Source organism: Sus scrofa, chromosome 10, assembly GCF_054392235.1.
Source record: "Sus scrofa isolate SSC_HxYL_T2T_F1_AM1 chromosome 10, Sscrofa_HxYL_maternal_Yorkshire_Landrace_v2.0, whole genome shotgun sequence".
In the NCBI taxonomy this organism is placed as follows: domain Eukaryota; kingdom Metazoa; phylum Chordata; class Mammalia; order Artiodactyla; family Suidae; genus Sus; species Sus scrofa.
Window position 1 is genome coordinate 80,560,002 of NC_139392.1, and position 21,843 is coordinate 80,581,844.

General features: G+C 39.6%; 1 protein-coding gene across 27 annotated transcripts in view; it reads left to right on the forward strand.

Moving 5' to 3' along the window:
* The window catches only part of NEBL (nebulette), a 355,791-nt gene that overhangs the window by 277,893 nt on the left and 56,055 nt on the right, over nucleotides 1-21,843 (forward strand). For 14 of the 27 annotated variants that reach the window (XR_014818008.1, XR_014818007.1, XM_084980375.1 and 11 more), the window contains 7 exons: nucleotides 375-488; nucleotides 1,779-1,880; nucleotides 5,798-5,902; nucleotides 7,913-8,020; nucleotides 14,587-14,697; nucleotides 18,388-18,498; nucleotides 20,975-21,085. The exons of 1 other annotated variant lie outside the window; for it this stretch is intronic. Coding sequence is in view for 24 of the 26 variants with exons in the window: in XM_084980375.1 (XP_084836501.1) it covers nucleotides 375-488; nucleotides 1,779-1,880; nucleotides 5,798-5,902; nucleotides 7,913-8,020; nucleotides 14,587-14,697; nucleotides 18,388-18,498; nucleotides 20,975-21,085 (762 nt within the window). In the remaining 2 variants the exon portion in view is untranslated. Of the gene's footprint in view, nucleotides 1-374; nucleotides 489-1,778; nucleotides 1,881-5,797; nucleotides 5,903-7,912; nucleotides 8,021-14,586; nucleotides 14,763-18,330; nucleotides 18,499-20,974; nucleotides 21,086-21,843 lie in introns of all 27 variants that reach the window. 12 more of the 27 variants (XM_021064957.2, XM_021064955.2, XM_013980276.3 and 9 more) reach the window with 2 other exon arrangements.

Here is a 21,843-nt window from a genome sequence, read left to right on the forward strand (position 1 = left end):
AGTTCATGCCTAATTGCATTTATGATCCATGTTCAAGTAGAGGTGTTTTTTAATTAAAAAAAAACCCCTTTATGCCTAAATTAAGCTTTATATGGAGAAATTTAAACTTTGTCATCAAACTTTTGTTTTTAAGATGATTTTTAGCTGATGTAATTAAAAATCAGGAGTTCCTTTGTGGCACAGCAGGTTAAGGATCTGGTGTTGTCACTGCAGTGGTTTAGGCCACTGCTGTGACACAGGTTTGACCCCTGGCCCAAAAACATTCACATGCTGAGGGTGAAGCCAAAAAAGAAATCAAATGTGTTATTTGGACAGTTTAAAGAAAAACGTATGATTTGATTTATTCTGGTTTTTTTTTTTTCCTTTTATGGCAGGTTAAATACAAAGAAAAATTTGATAATGAAATGAAGGATAAGAAACATCATTATAATCCTCTTGAAAGTGCTTCTTTTAGGCAAAGTCAGCTGGCCACTGCCCTGGCGAGTAATGTAAGTTACTTTCTGCCTCATGACTTATAAATCACAGAAAATTGTTTTTAGTATGTTTTGATTCCTGTTTTCTCAAACTTGGCTATGTGGTAATTGTGATACTTAAGATTATGTAATTTCCAAATAATTTTAGCTGAATTTCTTATGTATATTCTGTGAAATAGTACATCATAAGATTTATTTTAATTTTGCATTTAAAAAATAAAGTTTCAATTTATAAGAAAAGGTGCCTTAATTTTTATTAGAATTAGGAAGAATATAAAAATAGAAACATGGAAAAAATTGATTAGTTTGCTGTACTTGAGTGATGTATAAGTACCTTTTTAAATACTAAGATTATTGTTCAACTGTTGCTTAGAGCATTTAAGCCTTTCAACTCCTGACATATCCTTGGGACTTAGTATATTTTACTTTCACTGATGTTTAGAAGGTATTCTTATTTGTGTTCATTAGCCAACTTTTGTTACCAGCAAATGAAATGGGTGTTTCTGTTTTTTAGAGCCTTCAAGGAATATCATGGTTTATTTTTCCTGTTTGATTTTTTTTTTTTTCTGTGTACAAATGTAAAGCAAATAGAATTGGAATATACTTAAAGGAACCTAGAGCATAGTACTGAAAGCTTAAGATTTAGAATCAGATTGCCTGGGTTTGAATCTTGCTCCACCACTTAATACTTTCATCTTTCCATGCCTCAGTTTTCTCATCTGTAAGATGGGGATACTTAAAAGTGTTTACCAACTAGGGTTGTGGAGTTTAAATACTTAATACGTACGGAGTGTTTAAACAGAAAACTCTTTGACACACTGTAAGTGCCTGATGTTTTCTATTACTAATAGTTTATTATTATTATTACTAATGTCATTATATTTCCAAAGCAATTGATAAAAAAAAAAAAGAAAGAAAAGTAGTCACAGGATGAAAACCACCAAAAGCCCTCAAATTACAAGACATAATTGAAAGATGGTGGTAATTTCTAAAGATTAGAGTTTCTGTTTTCTTTATTTTTTGAAAGCAGAATTTCTCTTAAAGTTACTTGATTCTGTTAATATCACCCTTTCTGAAACATAAACAATAAAAGGAGTTTGCAAAGTATTTTCAAGTCCTTGCAAAGAATGCTTTCCTTTTCCTCATTCAGTAGTAAATGAGCACCATCTAGTGGCTGCTTGTAAATTCACCTGTCAATTTTCCACTAAATCCTACTTTGCTGTGTTAAAAATAGTAACGACCATGATGCAAGAGCATAATATTTTCTTCTCCTAGATGGTATTTTGTTCCATGTTATTTTCATAGGTGAAGTACAAGAAAGACGTTGAAAATATGCACGATCCAGTTTCAGGTCTCCCAAACTTGTTCTTAGACCATGCTTTGAAAGCCAGCAAAATGCTCAGCGGAGTAAGTGGTTGTTTGTGGGCCACTGTAGATGCGACCTTGTGGAGCCAGTGTCTGCCGTGCTGGGGGCACACCTGCTTCCGTAGGCGAGCCTGCCATCGCTCCTCCCTCAGGAACTAACTCAATGAGAAGTCGCGGTTGCCTGCTCACATCCCCCCTGCAGTCGCTTTACAAGGGGTTCTTGCTGCCTCTTACTAGCTCTTGAATACAGACTTTCTGGTTGAACAACTACACTTCCAAGGGTTTCTGTGAGCATCCTTTCCTTCTCCTTTCTTTGTCCGGAGTGGATTGAAACCACTTGATCACGGTCAGGCTCTTAAGTCAGGGGTCTTTACTCATGCAGGCCCAAGGAGAGTGTCTGGTATTTGGTAGGTCTCAGTTGCATAAAAGTTTTCTTAGTTTAAATGTCTTTTCTATTAAGAGTAAATTTCGGAGGTGTTTGCATTGACGCTGTACCTTGAGTTTTATGAAGGTTTCCCTGCTTTCTTGAGCGCAACTAGGAGGGGGGTGATTTCCTCATGTCTTCATGAAAACGTTTCTGTCCACTGCCAAGTGGTGCATTCCATCAGGACTCACCTCCTGGATGCTGTTTACAACACGGAGTGCATACATGGCCCCGGACGTCACTGGCTCCCAGTACTGTTGACCCAGCTCACCTGTGTCTCTCTTTCCTGCTTGTCAGAAGGTTCCATGGTGGTGATGAACTGGAATTTGACCTCAAGAGCCTATCTTTTTTTTTTATCATTCTTCTTTTTTTTTTTTTTTTTTTTTTTATTTTCCCACTGTACAGCAAGGGGGTCAGGTTATCCTTACATGTAAAGAGCCTATCTTAATAATGACTTACTCCTTACTCAAAAATCATCCCAATCTATTGTTTATCTGTTTTGGGTTAGGCACAGATTTGATGGCAAAGTATGTTAGCAAAGAATGTGAAAAAGTGAAAACAGTTGTCCTCAGACGTGCCCACCGTCATGGATGAGAAAAGTCTGTAGTCAAAACTTGGTTCCCAAACTGTTAAATCATGAGATAATGGCTTCAGTGCAGGATTAAGAGTGCCTACGCTTTGGCTTCGATAGATTGAAACTTCTGCTCATTATTTTGCAGTCCTCCTTTCTTCTTGAAATGTAACCCGTGTTTAAATACTTCGCACAGGGATTTCAAATTAATTAATTTTTCTCACTGGTCTTTTGAGGAAATGCAGTCCGTTATTCTTTCCCATCTATTGAGTAGGGGCGAGAGTTGGGGGACTGTCAGGCGCAGAATTAGAGTCAGTCCCTGGACCCTTAATTCATGCTGTCCTGCCATTTCAATGCTCATTCCTCTTCCTCTGCACACACGCCTGTGTTCCTTGGCTGGCTCTGTTTCAGTTACACGTTTTCCGCCATGAATCATTGGTATGCTTCTAAAAATCGATATGTTTCTGTGCTCCGAGTCAATGTTTCTTCATGTTCAGTCCTTGCCATTCCAGTCTGATCATTGGAGTAGCGTTTGACCTCGACCCTTCTTCGTCTCTATTTGGGTTAAATTTCTTTAGGACATGAGGATTCATGTGTAAATAATCCAATAACAATGTCATGGTGGTAATTAAAAGTTTTGATAGCTAGAAAAATGCAGGCCACTCATAGGCAATATTTCTTTTCAGAAATGTTGACCTTTCTTTTACAATAATGGTGGGAAACAGTGATTTAATATTAATTGAGTTTATTAGCTCTTCAACAGAGAAAACCCAGCAAAGTCATATATTACACTTGTTTTAAATACCATTTATACAGTTTAAACCTTCATTTAGGTGGTGCTTTTGCTCAAATTAGAGACTTTTTTCCCCCATAGAAAAATTGTGACTGAGCGGTTACTTCATGGAAGAGAGAGTTTTAAGACTTAAAGGTGTTACTCTGAAGAATCTACTTATTAAAGTTGCATGATATTATACTGGCTTAATTTATTGTGCATTAGAATTGCCTTCTTTTAAATTTCAATGTAAAGAGAATTGAAGTTTTGTTGACTTATAAAGGCTCCTTAATTTTATTAAAAGATTAAGATAATGCTTAATCAGATATTCTACCAGAATTAGTTGTCAGTTTGTTATAAATGCTGTTTTTTAAAGACCTCTAAATGTCTTATAATTTAAGAAATTTTAGCATACAGAGTAAAATTAGTGCCTTGTGAATTTCTACAGCCATACTGATTAAAATTTTGAAGGAACATTTTCCCCTGGAAAATAGAGCTCTATTAGCATTCAGTTTCTTTTATAACTTTGCATAAATTAGAAATATATATTTTGTGCTGCTCTGTATGTCTTCCACTAGGAGGCAACAGAGACTATTATATAAGAAAAAATAAATGTCGCTAAGTCTGCAGATATTGGTTTATTTTTTTAAAATAGGGTGTTTTTGTTTTAAAACAGGAGTTTCTGAAATTCTTTTGCAACTACCATAGATGACTGTGTGGAGGACACAAAAAATGTATTTTTTTAACCCTTTCTCAGTATATACCTTTTATTCTAGATGCAAATAATCCTAGGCTTTCTGAGTTCTGGATTTTAACTGAGTAATGGAATGTATCCTAACTCATTACATTCAATTCATAATTGTTTTACAAATATGCATTATAAAATACTTTCTAATCAAATTACACATTCTCCAAGGATATTGTTATCGTTGAGACGATTGATTGATTAATTAGCAGAGAATCCCAACCCTAGAACTTGTTCTCTTCAGTTACGACGCGTGCGTATGTTGTGAACATTTTCATGAATTTCCTGGGGTTGCTCTTCTCCCTTAATGTATTCTGGTTAGAGTTTTGGGAAGCACGCCATTGCTGTGTCCCCATGGAGAGCCGTTTTCATGTGGCGGCCACGTGGACCTTGCATCCTTCTCATCCCCAGGCCCTGACATGGGGTCTTCTTCCCGTTCCACCCCCAGATCACTGGAGCATCGCAAAGACCCAGCTGTTCCACATCTTCTCTGCTCCCTTTCTAATGCTGCCTCCCTCTCCCTTCACTCTACACAAAATTGCCATTCTCACTGAAATCCTCATTGTCTAAGGAGCGACCAGCTTTAGCTTAAGTCTCTGTAGATGCGAGGTCTTTGAGAGTTACCATTGACCTCTAAAAGTCTTTTCCAAATAGGGGAGAATAACCAGACGTCCAATCTCTAGTGATAAAAGCAGTTTTTATCTTTTTGCTGCCTGTTGTATTAAGAGTCCTGCACTTGCTAAAGTTGGCATCCTTATCCATTCTGGTCTCTTCCAAATCCACCTTTTTATCAGTATGTCTAAATAATGTCTTAACCCAATTTCTTCACCTTAAAAATTCAACTGACCATATCCCAGTCCCTCAGTTTCTCTTCCAGACACCTCCTACCCTCTCCTTTGAGAGAACATTCACCTTTTAGGAATCCGTCACCCTCTCATTTTCCTTATGACCCCCAATTTTTCTCATGGATGAGCCATTGTATACAACTTTTTTGCTTTCCTGCTGCAGCTTTCCTTTCCCCTGTTCTTTCTTCTTTCTTCCGCCGTCTCTTCTTGTAGATGCAGGTAAATACATTCCTGTTCCAGGATAGGGGCAGGGCCAATCACCTTTTATTTTGCCCACTTTGCCTGTTCGCAAGAGTTATGGGTTTTTCCATCATTGCTCCCAGTGTCATGAATATCTTTTATGTTGTATTTACAGCCAGTTGTTCTCTGCTTCTCTTGAGTGTTTTATATGCTGTTCACATGGACCACCTCGAGCTGGTCTCTCTTGCGTTGCCAGTTTAGCTCAGGGTCAGAAACCTGCATGCCCAACTGACTGCAGATGGGAACTTGATAGTGGCTTTGCAGCTCTCCGTGGCTTGTAGATTTCAGTTTGCATTCCTAAGTATTAGTTGCTCCAATCAGCCTCTTTTATTCTGACTTTATTTTCATGTTCTCTGTTTTAGCGAGAGTATAGAAAGCTCTTTGAGGAAAACAAAGGAATGTACCATTTTGAGGCCGATGCTGCAGAACACCTGCACCATAAAGACAACGCCAGGCTCCAGAGTCAGGTGCGTGCCCTCTCAGCCTGGACCCTGTCACCCACGCTGCCGGGCACCTCGATGAGCATATGCAGCTGCTGGGGAGAATGTGCATCATGAGAAAAACCTCAGGCACTCTTTTCTCTCTATTTATTGGGTTGGGGAAATACGAACCATGTTTCCATATACAGGCATTTCAGAACAGTCACTATACACGATTTAAAACTTACAATATGTGAGTTAGTTACATGGTGATCAAATCTCATGATGATTTCAATTTTTATAGCATACTGATGTGTCATTTTGAGCTGCAAAAGTTATTTTCCAGGCAGAAAATTTATTATAATTTCTCAGTTCAATTATAAGTGTATTAAGAAGGGAAAACTATCTTACCAGTGTATTCTATGTTAATGTTTCTCTAAACTAGGAAATTTTAGGTACTCTCTGAAAGAAATTTTTAAAAATATCTTCCTCTGTAAACACTTTAAAGTTGACAACTTTTTTAAATTCTGAATTTCAATAGTTGCCGAAGATATTATGTCCAGCATCTATTATGATAAAATTTTACATCAGTCTTTTAAATGTATGTTATGGAACGTAAATTCCATAATGATCTGATATGTACTATCATTTATTTTCAAAATATATAAACCAGCTCTCCTTTAAGGTTTGGAAATGTATATATTTTTTCTCCTTGTGTTCTTATTTTTATTTCTCCCACAAAATTTTATCCTAACATAGTGCTATTATATTTTAAACACTTTTCTTGATCATTCTATTACACTTCTCTAAAACAAAAATAGGAATTTAAAAATTAGTTATATTTACTGCCACCACAAAGTTCTAAGTTTTGAAAAGGTTCTTTTGGATTGAATTATCATTAACATTATTACTATTATACAAATTAACCAAATTAAGTAATTATTGCACATAAGGATTGTAGTGAAAATACATTTTTGAATGAAATGAATCACGATCGAACCTTTTCTATGAACTTAATTTAAAAAGATATATTGCTAAAAAAAGCCAACCACTCTGACACCTGACAGAGTATAATTCTAGGTATTATAATTAGGAGATAGAAAATACTGATCATTTTATAAACTAAAGATGGGGATTGGTTGTAACTGAAATAAGTAATTCATGATATGATATTATTCAGTAATGCTAAGCAACGCTGAAGGAAGTCATGCCAAAGCTCTCTGTGTTTCCTTCACTGTCTATGGAGAAACTCAGCAGTCCCAACACTGTCCTCGCTTTGCCAGAAAGAGAGAATCACAGCTATGTTTTTCTTCTTGTTGATGATTTACCGATAGGCCTTCAGAGCTGTCACAGGGAGCTCTCTTTCTCTTTATTCTGTCTTCTTTCTCTGTCTTGGCCTTTCTGTCTCTCTCTCTATGTACCTATACATGTGTGTATAAAATGTGTGTATACCCTGTAACCCCACATATATGAGGTATATGTATCTATGTATCCCAGCTGTTTAAATACTTTGCACAAGTCCTAGAGCCTCATTATTGAGTTCTAAATAATTTTTATCCCTTAACATTTTGTTTGTTTGTTTGTTTTTTGTCTTTTTGCCATTTCTTGGGCCGCTCCCGCAGCATATGGAGGTTCCCAGGCTGGGGGTCTAATTGGAGCTGGAGCCGCTGGCCTATACCAGGGCCACAGCAACGCCAGAGCCACAGCATTGCCAGATCCGAGCCACGTCTGTGAGCTACACCACAGCTCACGGCAATGCTGGATCCTTACCCCACTGAGAGAGGCCAGGGATCGAACCCGCAACCTCATGGTTCCTAGTCAGATTCACTAACCCCTGAGCCACGATGGGAACTCCTCCCTTAACATTTTTATATATTATGTGTTTACTCTCTTTGTATATCATTAATCACAGGGAACCCAGGGATCACCTAAATGACCAGAATAATGTGATTTTAGAAAACAGGGTGATAGATTTTGCATGTATATTTATTTTACTTTGCTCTATTTGTATAAGGGGTTAAGAGCTTTATGGGCCTTTTATACTTTTTTTCAATGAAGGTTAAGTACAAAGAAGAATATGAGAAAAATAAGGGGAAATCGATGCTTGAATTTGTGGAGACACCATCATATCAGGCTTCAAAGGAGGCTCAGAAGATGCAGAGTGAGGTGGGTCCCTTTGTTTTATTATCAACTGTTGACTCCATGTTTTATCATGGAAAGGAAGCAGTTCAGAGTGTTGACTAAATCTAAAAGAAAGAACACAGTACTGGCAAGACCCAGCGAATCTGCCTTCTAGATACGGAGGCATCTTGTCCAGGTCATTGATTTTTTTTTTTTTTTTTTTTTTTGGCCCCATTTGCCCATTTGACAAATATGGATATCAGGCTACGTGAGCTCTAACATTCTGTGATGATAAAATTGACTCTGTCAGGCTGTGTCTGTGTGAAACTATAATGAGCCGATAAAAACTAAAAAGAAAATGAAGAGCTGGTTGCTTTACATACTTTTTAAAAATTTTTTGAAATGAGAAAAGAACTAACATTTATTTGATACTTACTCTGTGCTAGGTGATATGCTGAGTGTTTTGTACAGGTCAGCTCCCTTGATATGCTCAAGGTAATGATGCCAGCTAGGTACATCCCTAGATTGGTAATGCAGCCACTGAAGTGAATTCTTACCTAAAATTATGTACCTAGTAAGTGCTGATGTTTTGGGTCTGGGTAAAAATCATAAATGAATCCCTTTTTCCTGTTTATTTCTTTGACTGTCCCCTAACCGCTGGCCAATAGTGACCCGGAAGTTTCAAGCCATCAAGAGAAGTGAAAAGGAAAGTTCCCCATGACCCAGCAGGTTAAGTGTCTTGGTGTAACCGCAGCAATGGCGCAGGTTGTAACTGTGGCACAGGTTCAATCCCTGGCCTAGGAGTTTCCACATGTCGTGCGTGGGTGGAGCCAGAAAGGAAAAAAAGAGAGAGAATAGATCACTTAAAAATTTTTTTCTAGGAGTTCCCGTCAGGGCGCAGCGGAAATGAATCTGATAGGAACCATAAGGTTGCAGGTTCGATCCCTGGCCTCGCTCAGTGGCTTAAGGATCTGGCGTTGCCATGAGCAGTGGTGTAGGTCGCAGACATGGCTCAGATCTAGAGTTGCAGTGGCTGTGGTGTAGGCCAGTAGCTGTAGCTCCGATTCGACCCCTAGCCTGGGAACCTCCATATCCTGTGGGTGTGGCCCTAAAAAGCAAAAAAAAAGAAAAAATCTTTTTCTACTTAATTTTCTTCTTAAGATAATGCTGGGTCGCATCCGGATATTCCCCACTCTAGCTCCTCTCTGTCCCAGTGAGATTTCTCCTGTTGCTTTTTGGGGGGAGAGGGGTCCCAGACACCAGACACAGAAGGTTTTGTCTGCAGCCAACATCCAAATTCCGTGGGTACAACCGAGTTATGACTTCAAAGGGACAGAAGTAGTGGGCAGTGCTATCAGCTGGTTACAACGCCAGGGCTCTACTCCAGGCGTGCTCAGTGAGCAAGATCTTTTCTGTTTTTTAGAAATAACATCAAAACAGGGAGAAATGATAATTTCTGGAACAGTAAAACTCTCATAGGAATTTTGTAAACATTACATATGCTTTGTTGAAATGTTATGATTCATCTTCTCAGGGAAAGGGCACACAGATATTAGTGTGGCTTGTTGAATGTCAGAGTTGTTTAATTTCTTCTTCCAGGAAGAGGAGAAAATAATTGTATTTCTCATGTCTCATCTTCTTAAGCCAGTCAAGGGGAATTTGATCAAGAATGGTCAGTTGAATATTTTAGTCATTTCTTTTAACTGAATTGACGGAGCGCGTAAATTTGGTCAAAATTTGAAGCCCTACAAAAACTTGGGTTTGATGGGATAACTTGCTGGAATGTTTTTTTTGTTCCAGCCAGCTCTGGCTGCTATAACAAAGTACCACAGACTGGGTGGCTTTGACGACAGAAACTAATTTTGCATAGTTGCGGAGGCTGGAGGTCTAAGATCAGGGTGCCAGCACCCTGAATTCTGGTGAGGACCTTCTTTGGGGGTGGAGGCTGCCCCCCTCTGTATCTTCACGTGATGGAGAGCTGGGAGAGGGAGCAAGCTCTCCACCGACTCTGCGAAGGGCCCTGAGCCCATTCACAAGGGTTCCCTTGCGCGATGGCCTCGTCTGATCATCACCTCCTGGAGGCCCCGCCTCCTAATGTCCGCACAGCCGGCGGGGAAGGGGCTCGACGGACGAGTGAGTTGCGGAGGGACGTCTTCAGGCCGTAGCGCCTTGTCTGCCTTGCGGAGCAGTGTGGAAAGTATTGTTTTTATCCTTCACACCGCTTTCTTCTCTTTCTTTGCTTGCGCCGGATTTCCAATCAGTTTCCCTCTGTTTTGTCATCACTGATCCACAGTCCAGAAACAAGTTTCTACTCTCACGAGTCATTGTGGGTTCTCTGGAAGTTTCAGACTCTATGAAGTTGTTCAATAAGTTTGCCCCGAGAGATGCAGGTTTCAAAAGTCTTGTTCATTTTTTTCTGAAAACAACATCGAGAGGGAGGTACCAGCATTTCGGGCTTACCTTCTGCTTCTCCTGCTCGCCGCTGCCCCCGCTCCCTTTACCTCGTCCTCTTGTCTTTGGTCTGCAGGCTCAGGAACGTTCCTGCCAAGGACCTTTGTGCCATTCTGCTCTCCTGGTTGCTTGATTTTTTTTTTTTTTCTCTATTAGTTCATTTCCTTTCCTCTTATTACAAAATCCTGGAAGTTAAAATGCATGTATTAATAGATTCTAATATTGCATTTCTGTAGTAAGAGCCAAGGGTGGCTTGTGAGCTGGGATTTTAGAGCCTTCTCTCTCATCATAGTCTGTCTTCTTCACGCATCTTACTCTCCTGTTCCTGCCACGTGTGCTCTTTCTGTGAAGGTGGCAGTCACATTCCTCGGCTCTGGTTTTTCCATTTCCTCCTCTTCCTGCTTGAACTGAGCTTTCCCATTCATCTGAGTTTCAGAACCAGCCTTTGAAATGGGGTCTCATGGTCCCTCTCTTAGGGTGAAGGAGGAAAGGAGTTTCCCCAGTTGGTGCTGTCCCCAGTTGGGAGCTGGGTCTGCATGACGTGTGGTTCTCACGCAGGGCGCTTGCTCCTGGTCCTGAGGTCTCAGGGACCGCCCGCCACGCCTCCTTTATGAAGAAGACCTGCCTCTTCAAACTGCTCTTGCTTAGGCCCCAGGCTGTTTTAACTTTGATCTCTGCGGCGCTCGCCTGGTCTTGTTCACAGAGGCACATGTTCCCTCTCTGTGTTCTTTCTCTTTGATCCTGTCTGCACTTTCTCTTCTGAATGTTCCATTTCCCCTCCCCTTCTTTATCCCCATGGCTGTAGGAATCAAACTCCTCCGTGGATAAATCCCAGAGAACTGTGTTGGGAATGCACATCCCCACGCTGCTGCCGTGGGATCCGCTTCCGTGGGTCTCACGGTGGAGTCTGGGAATAGTATTCTAACACCATCCTAGAAGCTTCTGATGGAGGTGGTTCAACAACCACACTTTGAGAAACAGACATACTGAAGGAGACTAATGGTCTCTAACTAAAATCATAAAAACAAGCTGGGTAAACAATACCCTCCCCAACATATAGATTCGTTGCTGCTTAAAGAACCAGTGGACCAAATGGTGTTTATTTACATGAAACACTCGGTTTTTTGTTTGTTTGTTTGTTTCTGTTGGGGATGGACCCTCAAAAAAGAAAAGATTGCCCAAGAACAAATTTAAATGTACATCTGGCAGGGACTTGGAAGTTAACCTACCTCCATGCTGCGAAAGTACTGTACTCTCTACGTAGGCATGGTTCCTTGTGCAGATTTTCAAATGTGGTAACTAGCGCTTTGCTTTTATCATTGCTTCAGCTACACAGAACAGAAGGAAAATTAATTGTTGACAATCGAAAAAAATCAAATGAACAAATTCGTAAATCAGCTTTAATGTTTAACCGTAGCTATAAATTTATTATATGCTGTGAAATTAACTTACATTGGGACTGTGGAGGTCTTTTGTTAATATGGCTTTCAATTTTTGCTATTCTGATTTCTGGTATTGTCACCAGGGGAGAATGATCCTTTGCGAGGCTGAGCATGTTTCCCCTTTAATTATAGCCCTCGGCTATTAGATTTTTAGGCTCAGCAATTCTGCTTCTGCTCAGCAGGGCTTGAGGAAGAAAGAACTCTTCCAATGGAAAATATCATTGAGCCAAATTCATCCTATAAAAGATTTATGCTGTATAATTTATTCTCTATTATTTGGTATATAATTTTTTCTCTCTTTTTTTTTTTTGGATATGCTTATGGCATACAGAAGTTCCTGGACCAGGGATCAAACCTGAGCCAGAGCAATGACCTAAACCACAGCAGTGACAATGCTGGATTCTTAACCTGCTAGGCCACTAGGGAACTCCAGCATATAAATTTTATACTAGAAAAATAAAATTTCTCAGGAGTTCCTGTCATGGCGCAGCAGAAACAAATCCACCTAGGAACCATGAGGTTGTGGGTTCGATCCCTGTCCTCTCTCAGTGGGTTAAGGATCCAGTGTGGCCATGAGCTGTGGCATGGGTCGAAGACACGGCTCAGATCTGGTGTTGCTGTGGCTGTGGCGTAGGCTGGCAGCTACAGCTCCGATTAGGCCCGTGGCCTGGGAACTTCCATATGCTACAGGTGTGGCCCTAAAAAGACAAAAGACAAAAAAGAAAAAAGAAAATAAAATATCTGAAAATATAGTTAGAGTATGATTTGAAAGATGTCTTTAAATGAAGGACCAATGAAATAGATACAAAGAGATGGTTTTTATTGCTAAGCGGAAGCTTGACTGCGTTCTTTAAGGCCTTGTATGGGTAAAGCTAAGTATGATCTCAGGAAAAGCCACTAGCATAAAATTATGCCTTTCTCACTTTCTTCTAGGGCCAGATATAGGTTTAACCAGTGCGTTTTCTAGAAGAAATCTCAAATCTGACTTTGGAAAGTTTTTTGTCTTCTGGTCTACAAATAGAGCTCTTCTAACATTTTGTATGTTAGAGGTATGCTACAGTTTTATTTTTTTCCACCCGTATATTGGCCAGTTTTGATTTTTTTTTTTTTTTTTTTTTTTTTTTTTTTTTTTTTTTTTGCCACCCTGCAACAGCAGCGTACAGAGTTCCTGGGGCAGGAATCAGGTCCCATCCGCAGCTGCAACCTGTCCTGCAGTGGCAGTGCCAGGTCGCTGGATCCTTTAATGCAGGATCTAGGCTAGGGATGGAACATGCATCCTGGTGCTGCAGAGACACTGCCAATCCCCTTGTGCCACAGTGGGAACTCCTATTGGCCAGTTCTCGTCGTCATTAACCTTCCGTAATGACTTACTTCCATCAAATAGTTTTTTTCTTTTTTCAGAGAAGGGCTTTTTGATGTGAAAACTCTGAAGTAAATATATAAATACACTTATATTTATATTTCACTTTTTTTTGGGGGGTGGGGGCTGCAGCTATGACAAATGGAAGTTCTAGGGGCCGAGGTTTGAATCTGTGCCTCCGAAGCGACTTGAGCTGCTGCAGAGACAACGCCAGATCCTTAGGATGTTTTCAGTGCAACCTCTTAATGAGCTCTGTTGGTGTTAGTGTTTACAGAACACCCATTTCTCTATGGCTATTCCTGGATTATTTGTTAAACAGTGCAGAGCTCTGTGTTTCTCTTACATGTAGGTGAGGGCACATCATATTGTCTTATCCTCCATCACAGTTTGGAGAATTTCTGCGTGTAATTACCTATCCCTGGAATACGTGCATAATGAACCTGGAAATAGCTTTTCGTTTTGCACTGAGAACGGTCTCACGCAGAATTTCTTTCTTTTTTTTTTTTTTATCATCTTTCTGTTACAATTTGAATAAAATATTTACCTGGTAAAATCTGAGCCCTGTTTGATAAATATTTCACGTGGGCAGCTGTTTTTATTATTTAGGGAGACTGTTTTTAGAGTCATAAAGAAAGGATGGGTTGAAAAGCATTGATTTCCAGATATCAAGATCAAATGTAGATTTTCGAGACTCATGGCCAGAGGGTGGCCGTGTCACAAGGGTAGGTGGGGACATGGATTTAGCCTTCAGAGTCTTTCATTTCTTGTTGTGAGCTTTTACTTAAAGGTTCAAGATGAGATTCTCCTCACAGGGAGATTCATTCATAGCAACTTCATGGATGGTAGAGAAAGTTTTCTCAAGGCCAAAATCATTAAAGGAAAATGTCCTCCAAATTGTCTTGCTTGAATTCCCAAAAGACTGACAGCGAGAGGGATGACGAGGACATACACATTAATTCTGCTTTGGTCTGAGTGCCCCTCATGCTGCCAGAATCTCTTCTGGTGGATGGATCCACTGTCTTCTGCGTGACCAGTCAGATGATCCAGTCGAATAGCCAGTCTCGATGGTTCTTCTTCCCACACGGGCTGACGTCAAGCAGTAGCAGGTGGTATGATGTTCAGCAGCCTCCCTGAGGATGCTTTTCCCAGGGAGAAGGCACCTGATGCATCTGCTTTTGTTTGGTAGAACTCTAAAATTTATGATAAAGTCGGAGTTATTTTCCTGTTAATAAGAAGACTCCGAGGGGGTAGACTTATAGAAGGAAAGCATCAGTTTTGTTTCAGGAGCTCTTGTTCGGTTATATATTCAAGAGTCACTGATATTTTGTAAGTTTAAAACTGTGTGGTCTCATTAACAGAAAGTTTACAGAGAAGATTTTGAGAAGGAGATTAAAGGAAGGTCATCACTGGATTTAGACAAGACTCCAGAGTTTTTACATGTGAAATACATCACCAACCTTCTGAAGGAGGTATGTTCCAAATATTCCCTGCAAACTTCTGCAAAAGAAATTTAAAGCCATCACCCAGGAAAAATGTACCAAGCAGTTCTCAACCAGTTCCCTCAGTCAGGGTTTGAGATATCAGTCCGTCACTCCTTCCCTCACTTTGACCTTCCTTAGTAGTTCCTCATTTTCCTTAAAAACGGGAAAGTGTTAACATTTCTGTTCTAAGTTGAGAGAAGAAATAGCCAAGATTTCCTGGAAAAACTTGAAAAATATTCTGATTTATGTGTTCGGAGTGTAGCTTAGAAGCTCTATAAGTAGTTTCTTGGCTTTGTAGCAGTTATTTACTGAGGGAAGTAAGTCAGAAAGAGAAAGACAAATACCATATGATATCACTTATATCTGGAATCTAATCTATGGCACAAAGGAAACTTTCTACAGAAGAGAAAATCATGGACTTGGAGAATAGACTTGTGGTTGCCAAGGGGCAGCGGGAGGGAGTGGGATGGATGGGAACTTGGGGTTAATAGATGCAGACTCTTGCCTTTGGAATAGATTAGCAATGAGATCCTGCTGTGTAGCACTGGGAACTCTGTCTAGTCACTTATGATGGAGCATGATAATGGGAGAAAAAGAACGTATGCATTGTATGAGTAACTGGGTCACCATGCTGTACAGTAGAAAAAAAAAATGTATTGGGAAAATTAAAAAAATATATTTTGGGAGTCCCACTGTGGCTCAGCAGTAACAAATCTGACTAGTATCCGTGAGGATGCGGGTTCAATCCCTGGCCTCTCTCAGTGGGTTAAGTATCTGGTAGTTGCCGTGAGCTGTGGTGTGGGTTGCAGACATGGCTCAGATCCTGTGTTGCTGTGGCTGTGGTGTAGGCTGGCAGCTGCAGCTCCATTTCGACCCTCGCCTGGAAACTTCCATATGCCATGGGTATGACCCTAAAAAACAAAAAACAAAACAAAAACAAACTTTTTTTTTTTTTAATACGGATGAGGCTAGCTTGATTTTCTCCGATTTAGTTATGTAAAAACATATATTAGAACCTCTGTAGCATTCTCAGGACATTTGATATCAGAAATGAGGTGCTCTTGTGTGAAGGTCTGGATAACTGGTACATGTTTGGGTTCTAAGTAGGGAAAAATAATTTATTCAGCATATAGAACATAGGAATTCGTGTCCCTTTATCATTTTATACTCAGCAGGATTTCCTTCTCACCCCAAATTTAGTGGTGCATTTGGCCCACAGTGTATTAAATTCATTGAACATTAAGGCTCTCAAAGCTAACAGTTAAAAACATCATGCTCGCAGTTTAAAAGTTGTTTGTTTCTATTTCTTTAAAAAAATGGTTGCTAAGTAACTTGCAGATTTTTCAATTCTCTGTTTAAGTAGATTCTCTTAACATTAAGAGAAAGCTTTAGAGAACTCCATTTCATCCTGAATTTTTTTTTTTTTTTTTTTTTTTTTGTCTTTTTGCCTTTTCTAGGGCCACACCCGCGGCACATGGAGGTTCCCAGGCTAGGGGTCTAATCGGAGCTGTAGCCACTGACCTACACCAGAGCCACAGCAGTGAGGGATCCAAGCCACGTCTGCAACCTACACCACAGCTTGTGGCAACGCGGGATCCTTACCCCACTGAGCAACCTCATGGTTCCTAGTCAGATTCGTTAACCACTGCACCACGACAGGAACTCCCATCCTGAATTTTGAACTGAAGAAACTATTCCTGAAAGAAATATCTTAAACCAGTGAAATAAATTAGAGCATAATTCTCTACATGGATTCAAATCATCATGAACTTCTTTGATAACCAAATGCCAGCTGGCCTTTTCCATTTAACGGCTCCTAGAAATTTAATGGGCTTCACTGTTGCAATATATGTTGGGCTGAAATAGGCGTATAGTTTATGAAAGAGAGTTCCTGCTGTGCTATCTTTTCTCACTTACTAGTTCCTATAGAAATTTTTGAAGTTAAAGGTGATCACGTGGCAACGTTCTGCTGTTGTTGTCTTCCACTTTAAACATATGCACTATTTATTTGAATTTTTAAAAGGGGAATCTCTTTATTGTTTACATACAAATGACAACATGAGATTATTTTGAGCTTCGTGAATGACTTTAATGTACATGCCGTTGCTGTTTTCTTTTTCTTTGTGAACGAATCTCCCTTTAGACTTTTTGATACAAAATATATGCATCCGTATAGGAAAAAGGTCCAGAGACTGTGATTAAAAATCTTTTAGGAGTTCCTGTCGTGGCACAGCGGAAATTAATCCAACTAGGAACCATGAGGTTGCAGGTTTGATCCCTGGCCTCGCTCAGTGGGTTAAGGATCTGGCGTTGTTGTGAGCTGTGGTGTAGGCCACAGATCTGGCATTGCTGTGGCTGTGGTGTAGGCCCGCTGCTGTAGCTCTGTTTCGACCTCTAGCTTGGGAACCTCCATATGCCGAAGGGGCGGCCCTAAAAAGACAAAAAAAAAAAAAATTTTTTTTTAATTAAGTTACAATGACATCTAAATTTTTTTGGGGGGGGTCAGGAAGTCTGCATTGTCTAATTTTAAAAAGAGACTGTGACTTAATGAAACTGTGACTTCCTTTTCCAAGTGTAAACATGTAAATTGCTTTTTCATTCTTTATGGTTTTTGAATCTCTGTTGCCATTTAAAGTATTCAGAGTATCGTTTTATTCTTCATGTCATTTGATTCCCTCAATTGTCCTTGACACTGGCAGGACAAGTATTTTTACTTTTATTTTGTTCTGTGTGGAAATCAAGGCTCAGTTACTTAAAGGCCTCTTGAAGGTCATATGATCAAATAAGTGAAGGAACTCTGACTTTTATCCAGGTCATTTGACTCCAGAGCTCTTTCCAAAATTACATGCAGGTCATTACAGTGTCTTGTAGGCTATTAGCGAAGCAGAGGACCGGCTAATTTAATTAAACAGGACAAAGAGAAAATAACATCAAATGAACCCTAGAATTAACTAGAACATGATTTCTTGTCATTAAAGGAAGTCTCATCTTTCATCTGACAAGTTAGTCATAAAGGCAACTTAGTAGAATTGGATTAAGATATGTATTGTTTTCATAATTCGATTAATAAGAAAAGAAATTCATTAGCACACACATATGAAACCTATGTTATATATAAAAAGATCAGTAAAGACATTTGGATCTACTTAAAATATTAGAATATGTAAAATTCAGGCTATGTACTATCAATCTGTAGGAAATTATTTGGCTTTACAAATCTTTAAATAAAATGGAGGCTTTTTTAACTTTGGCTCTGTCAATCCTTTTGATTTTGTGATTTTTCATTCTTTTTCAATTATGTTCTTTTGATGATTCCTAGTTTATAGACAGCTTTCAAAGAAATACTTCAAATAATTAATAAGAAACATGCATACCTAAGATCTTCCTACCCATTTAAAAGGAAGATATCTTTTTAAAATATGGCAGCAATATGGTACCAAAATATGTGGGAGTCAAGGATGAAAGAAAAAAGACTGATAATATTGGAAGCCACTCTAAACATGATTAAAAGAGAAAATGAAGTATCTGTAGGAAATAAAGAGCATGAATGCTCAGAAATCTGGTTCATTCCTTTCTAGAAATATTTTCTCCCTTCTGTGGTCTCTAGGAAAACGTGAACAGTATATAAATTAAAGAGTTTCCTAGCAAATTTCAAACAGTACTATTCTTGTCTCATAGAAGGAATATAAAAAGGATTTGGAAAATGAAATAAAAGGGAAAGGAATGGAACTTAATTCAGAAGTTCTTGATATTCAGAGAGCCAAGCGAGCATCTGAAATGGCTAGTGAGGTGAGTATATTTATCTAACACCTGAGAATTATGAATTTTCAGCTGATTTCCCAGTCTGTAAATATTTCTCAAAGGTTGTGCAATTGGCCCTTGAACAACACGAGTTTAAACGGGGCTGGTCCCCTTATACATACTTTTCACTGGTAAATTCTGCAGACGTACATGGTCCACAGTTGGCTGAATCTCTGGATGCTGAGGAACCTTGGATATGGAGGGCCACCTATAAGTTATAGACAGATCAACTCCCTCGTTGTTCAGCGGTCAGCTGTATATAAATGTTCCACAGTTTTTATGTCAAAGATGATTATAAGCAGCTATGTCCTTTTCCTAATCGATGAGTTAAAAAAAAAAAAAATGATGCCCAGCCATTTCCTGTCTATGTGGTATGAGAAAAACGACCATCTCCTCGTTTCAGAGAAAATTCTATATAATACACCAACATAATTTAATGGAAGTTAACTTGATCTTTTGAGCAAGTGAAAGACAGGTTAGGAAGGTGTGTTATCATGATCTGTCAGTAACTCAGTGTAGACGTTCATACCCTCTCCTGCCCAGAAGCACATTGACTCTCCCAGTCCTTGCCTTGCTGCTCAGTGAGTTCACTTAAACCTCTTTATAAAAGGCAAGTGGCCATTACTCACTTTACATGAAATTTATAAGAACGAAGTGCCTCTGAAGTGCTTTAAATCCTTTAATCCTTGTGTTATGTCATTACTTTGATAGCAAATAATGGCAGTGGGCTTTGAGGAGAATCTAGCTGACTTCAGTGAAAAAACTTAAGGCTTTATCCCCATGTGTGAATCAACTGGGGCAATGATGATAATGATTACATTGCTAATGACCCTGTTAGGTTGCAAACGATAGAAACCCAACTCAAACAAAGGAAACGTTTTGGCTTAAGAATGGTCCAAAGTTCAGGTAGGAAGATCCCATTTCCTTCTGATTGGAATTTGAATGATGTTTCTTCCTTCACTTCTCACTGCTGTTATCTTCACTATTGTTTCGCTGGTGGGAGGCTGCTACTTAGTGAAGCCCCCTCTTAATGACAGGACAACTCAAATCTGTGGCCAGTAATCCCAGAGGGAGGCGAGCATCTGTTTCCTTACAGTACAATACAGGTCGAAGGGTTGAATCTCATTGCGTCACCTTCTGTCCTGGGCCCACACCTGATCCAGTCATTCTGTCTGGAGTCAAGGGAGAGCTGTGTATTGATGACCTGTCACCTTCTCATAGTCACCCGTTTGTGCAGTAAACAGCCTAGGTAGTTTAATGGCATTTTTAATATAAAATATTCTAAATTGATGTGTGTTTTTAAAGACTGACGTTCGTCTCAGGCTAATTGTGTTCTTTAAATGAATTAAAGGAAACATTAAAAGCATTTTAGTGGAATTAAAAGTATATGTGGGGGAGTTCCCATTGTGGCACAGCGGAAACAAACCCGACTAGGAACCATGAGGTTGTGGGTTCGATCCCTGGCCTCGCTCAGTGGGTTAAGGATCCAGCGTTACTGTGAGCTGTGGTGTAGGCCGGCGGCTACAGCCCTGATTCGATCCTTGGCCTGGGAACTTCCATATGCTGTGGGTGCGGCCATAAAAAGACAAAAAAGACAGGAAAAAAAAAAAGTATGTGTGGGGAGGAAGGAAATCAAGCCACCCAAAATTTATGGACTGAGAGGGGTTAGAGGTAATTCCTTAAGAGAAAATTATGGAACTTTTTGTGAGAAGTGGAAGGAGTGGATGCTGGTCAGTCAAAAGCAGGTGTCCGCCACGATGTCTTTGGCTCACATTGTCCTTACATTTTCCTACATTAGGAATTTTCTACAAATTCTTCTGTGGTCGTGATGTACCTCGTCCACATTCAGAATTAGATCTTGTAGATCCTTTGTTGGTAATACTTGGAAAAGTTGTTTTAAACCCTCCATGGCAAAGTTCAGCCAGAGAAAGCTGAGTGGCAAGATGGTGGTGGGAGCAGCAGTAAGCCGGGTCCTAGCAGGTGGGTGTAGGAGTAAGAGGCCAGGAAAAGCTGTGTTCCTGACCACCTGCTGTGTGCTGGGCACTAGGCTCTACCCTGTCTCCTGGATCCTCTCAGTGACCTTACGTGAAGGAATGCTCATCCCCACTTTGCAGATGAGTAACCAGAAATGTGAAGAAACGTTCCCCAAGTCACACGGCCTCAAACATCAACTCATTAAGCTCGCCTCCCTAAGCTTCAGACCCCAAGACAACTGTCAGTGAAAATTCTGACCTGGCAGTTGCCTTTTTAGAGTCAAAATCGTCAGTGAGAATGGTGAATATAGTTCTAAGCAGTTCAGAAAATTTGGTTCTAGGTGATTATTCATAGTACGAAGTAAGCCGTGTCTTATTCTTTTTTTCGGAAAAGTATGTATAGCCATTTTGGGTATTGTTGAAGACAGATATGTTTGTCCCTCAAGTGTCTGTTGTGATAAAATGTTGCTGTTTTTTTTTTTTTTTTTCAGAAAGAATACAAAAAAGATCTGGAATCAAAAATTAAAGGGAAGGGAATGCAAGTTGGCAGCGATGCCCTTGGAATCCAGCATGCCAAAAGAGCTTCCGAGATAGCTAGCGAGGTTAGTAGAGGGAATGATGCAGACCTCAGAACTCATACTTTGGAACTTAACCAGTCATATTAACACCCTGATTAACTTAACCAGTCGTATTAACACCCTGATTAGTGCATGGAGTTTTCCAAAGCTTCCTCTGACTAGTGTAATGTTTGGAATGGAAACCATTCCCAGTCATTATGCTTATTGGAAAAATTTACAGTTTTCTGCTTTGCTCATTAACTTCAAGGATATCGAAGAAAATTAGAAAACATTTTAATAGAAGACACACACACCCATGCCTTCTTCCTTTATCCCATAATACAACAAATTTCATGTTAATTTTAAACTATGATAAATATTTTCATGCCGTTTTTTCTCTAAGGATGGCTCATGAGTTACTTGGCATATCTGTGGTTCTAACTTAGTGAGCAAAACTTGAAACTCTAACATGACAGTGATGTTATTTCTGTGTCATTTGGTTGCATGTTCTCAAAATATCCTCTGTTGACCTCATCAAGATGTCTAAAATTTCTGTAGACTCTGTATTTTAGGTGGAGGTATCGTATATTCTCAATGACCATGTTCTTTCATCTAATACCATTTTCTTCTTCATGTAACACATGAACAAGAGGCTATTAATTTAGAAGTTTTGGGGGTTCCCATTGTGTAGAGCAGAAACAAATCCGACTAGTATCCATGCAGGTTCAATCCCTGCCCCCGCTCAGTGGGTTAAGGATCCGGCATTGCCATGAGCTGTGGTGTAGGTCACAGATGCAGCTTGG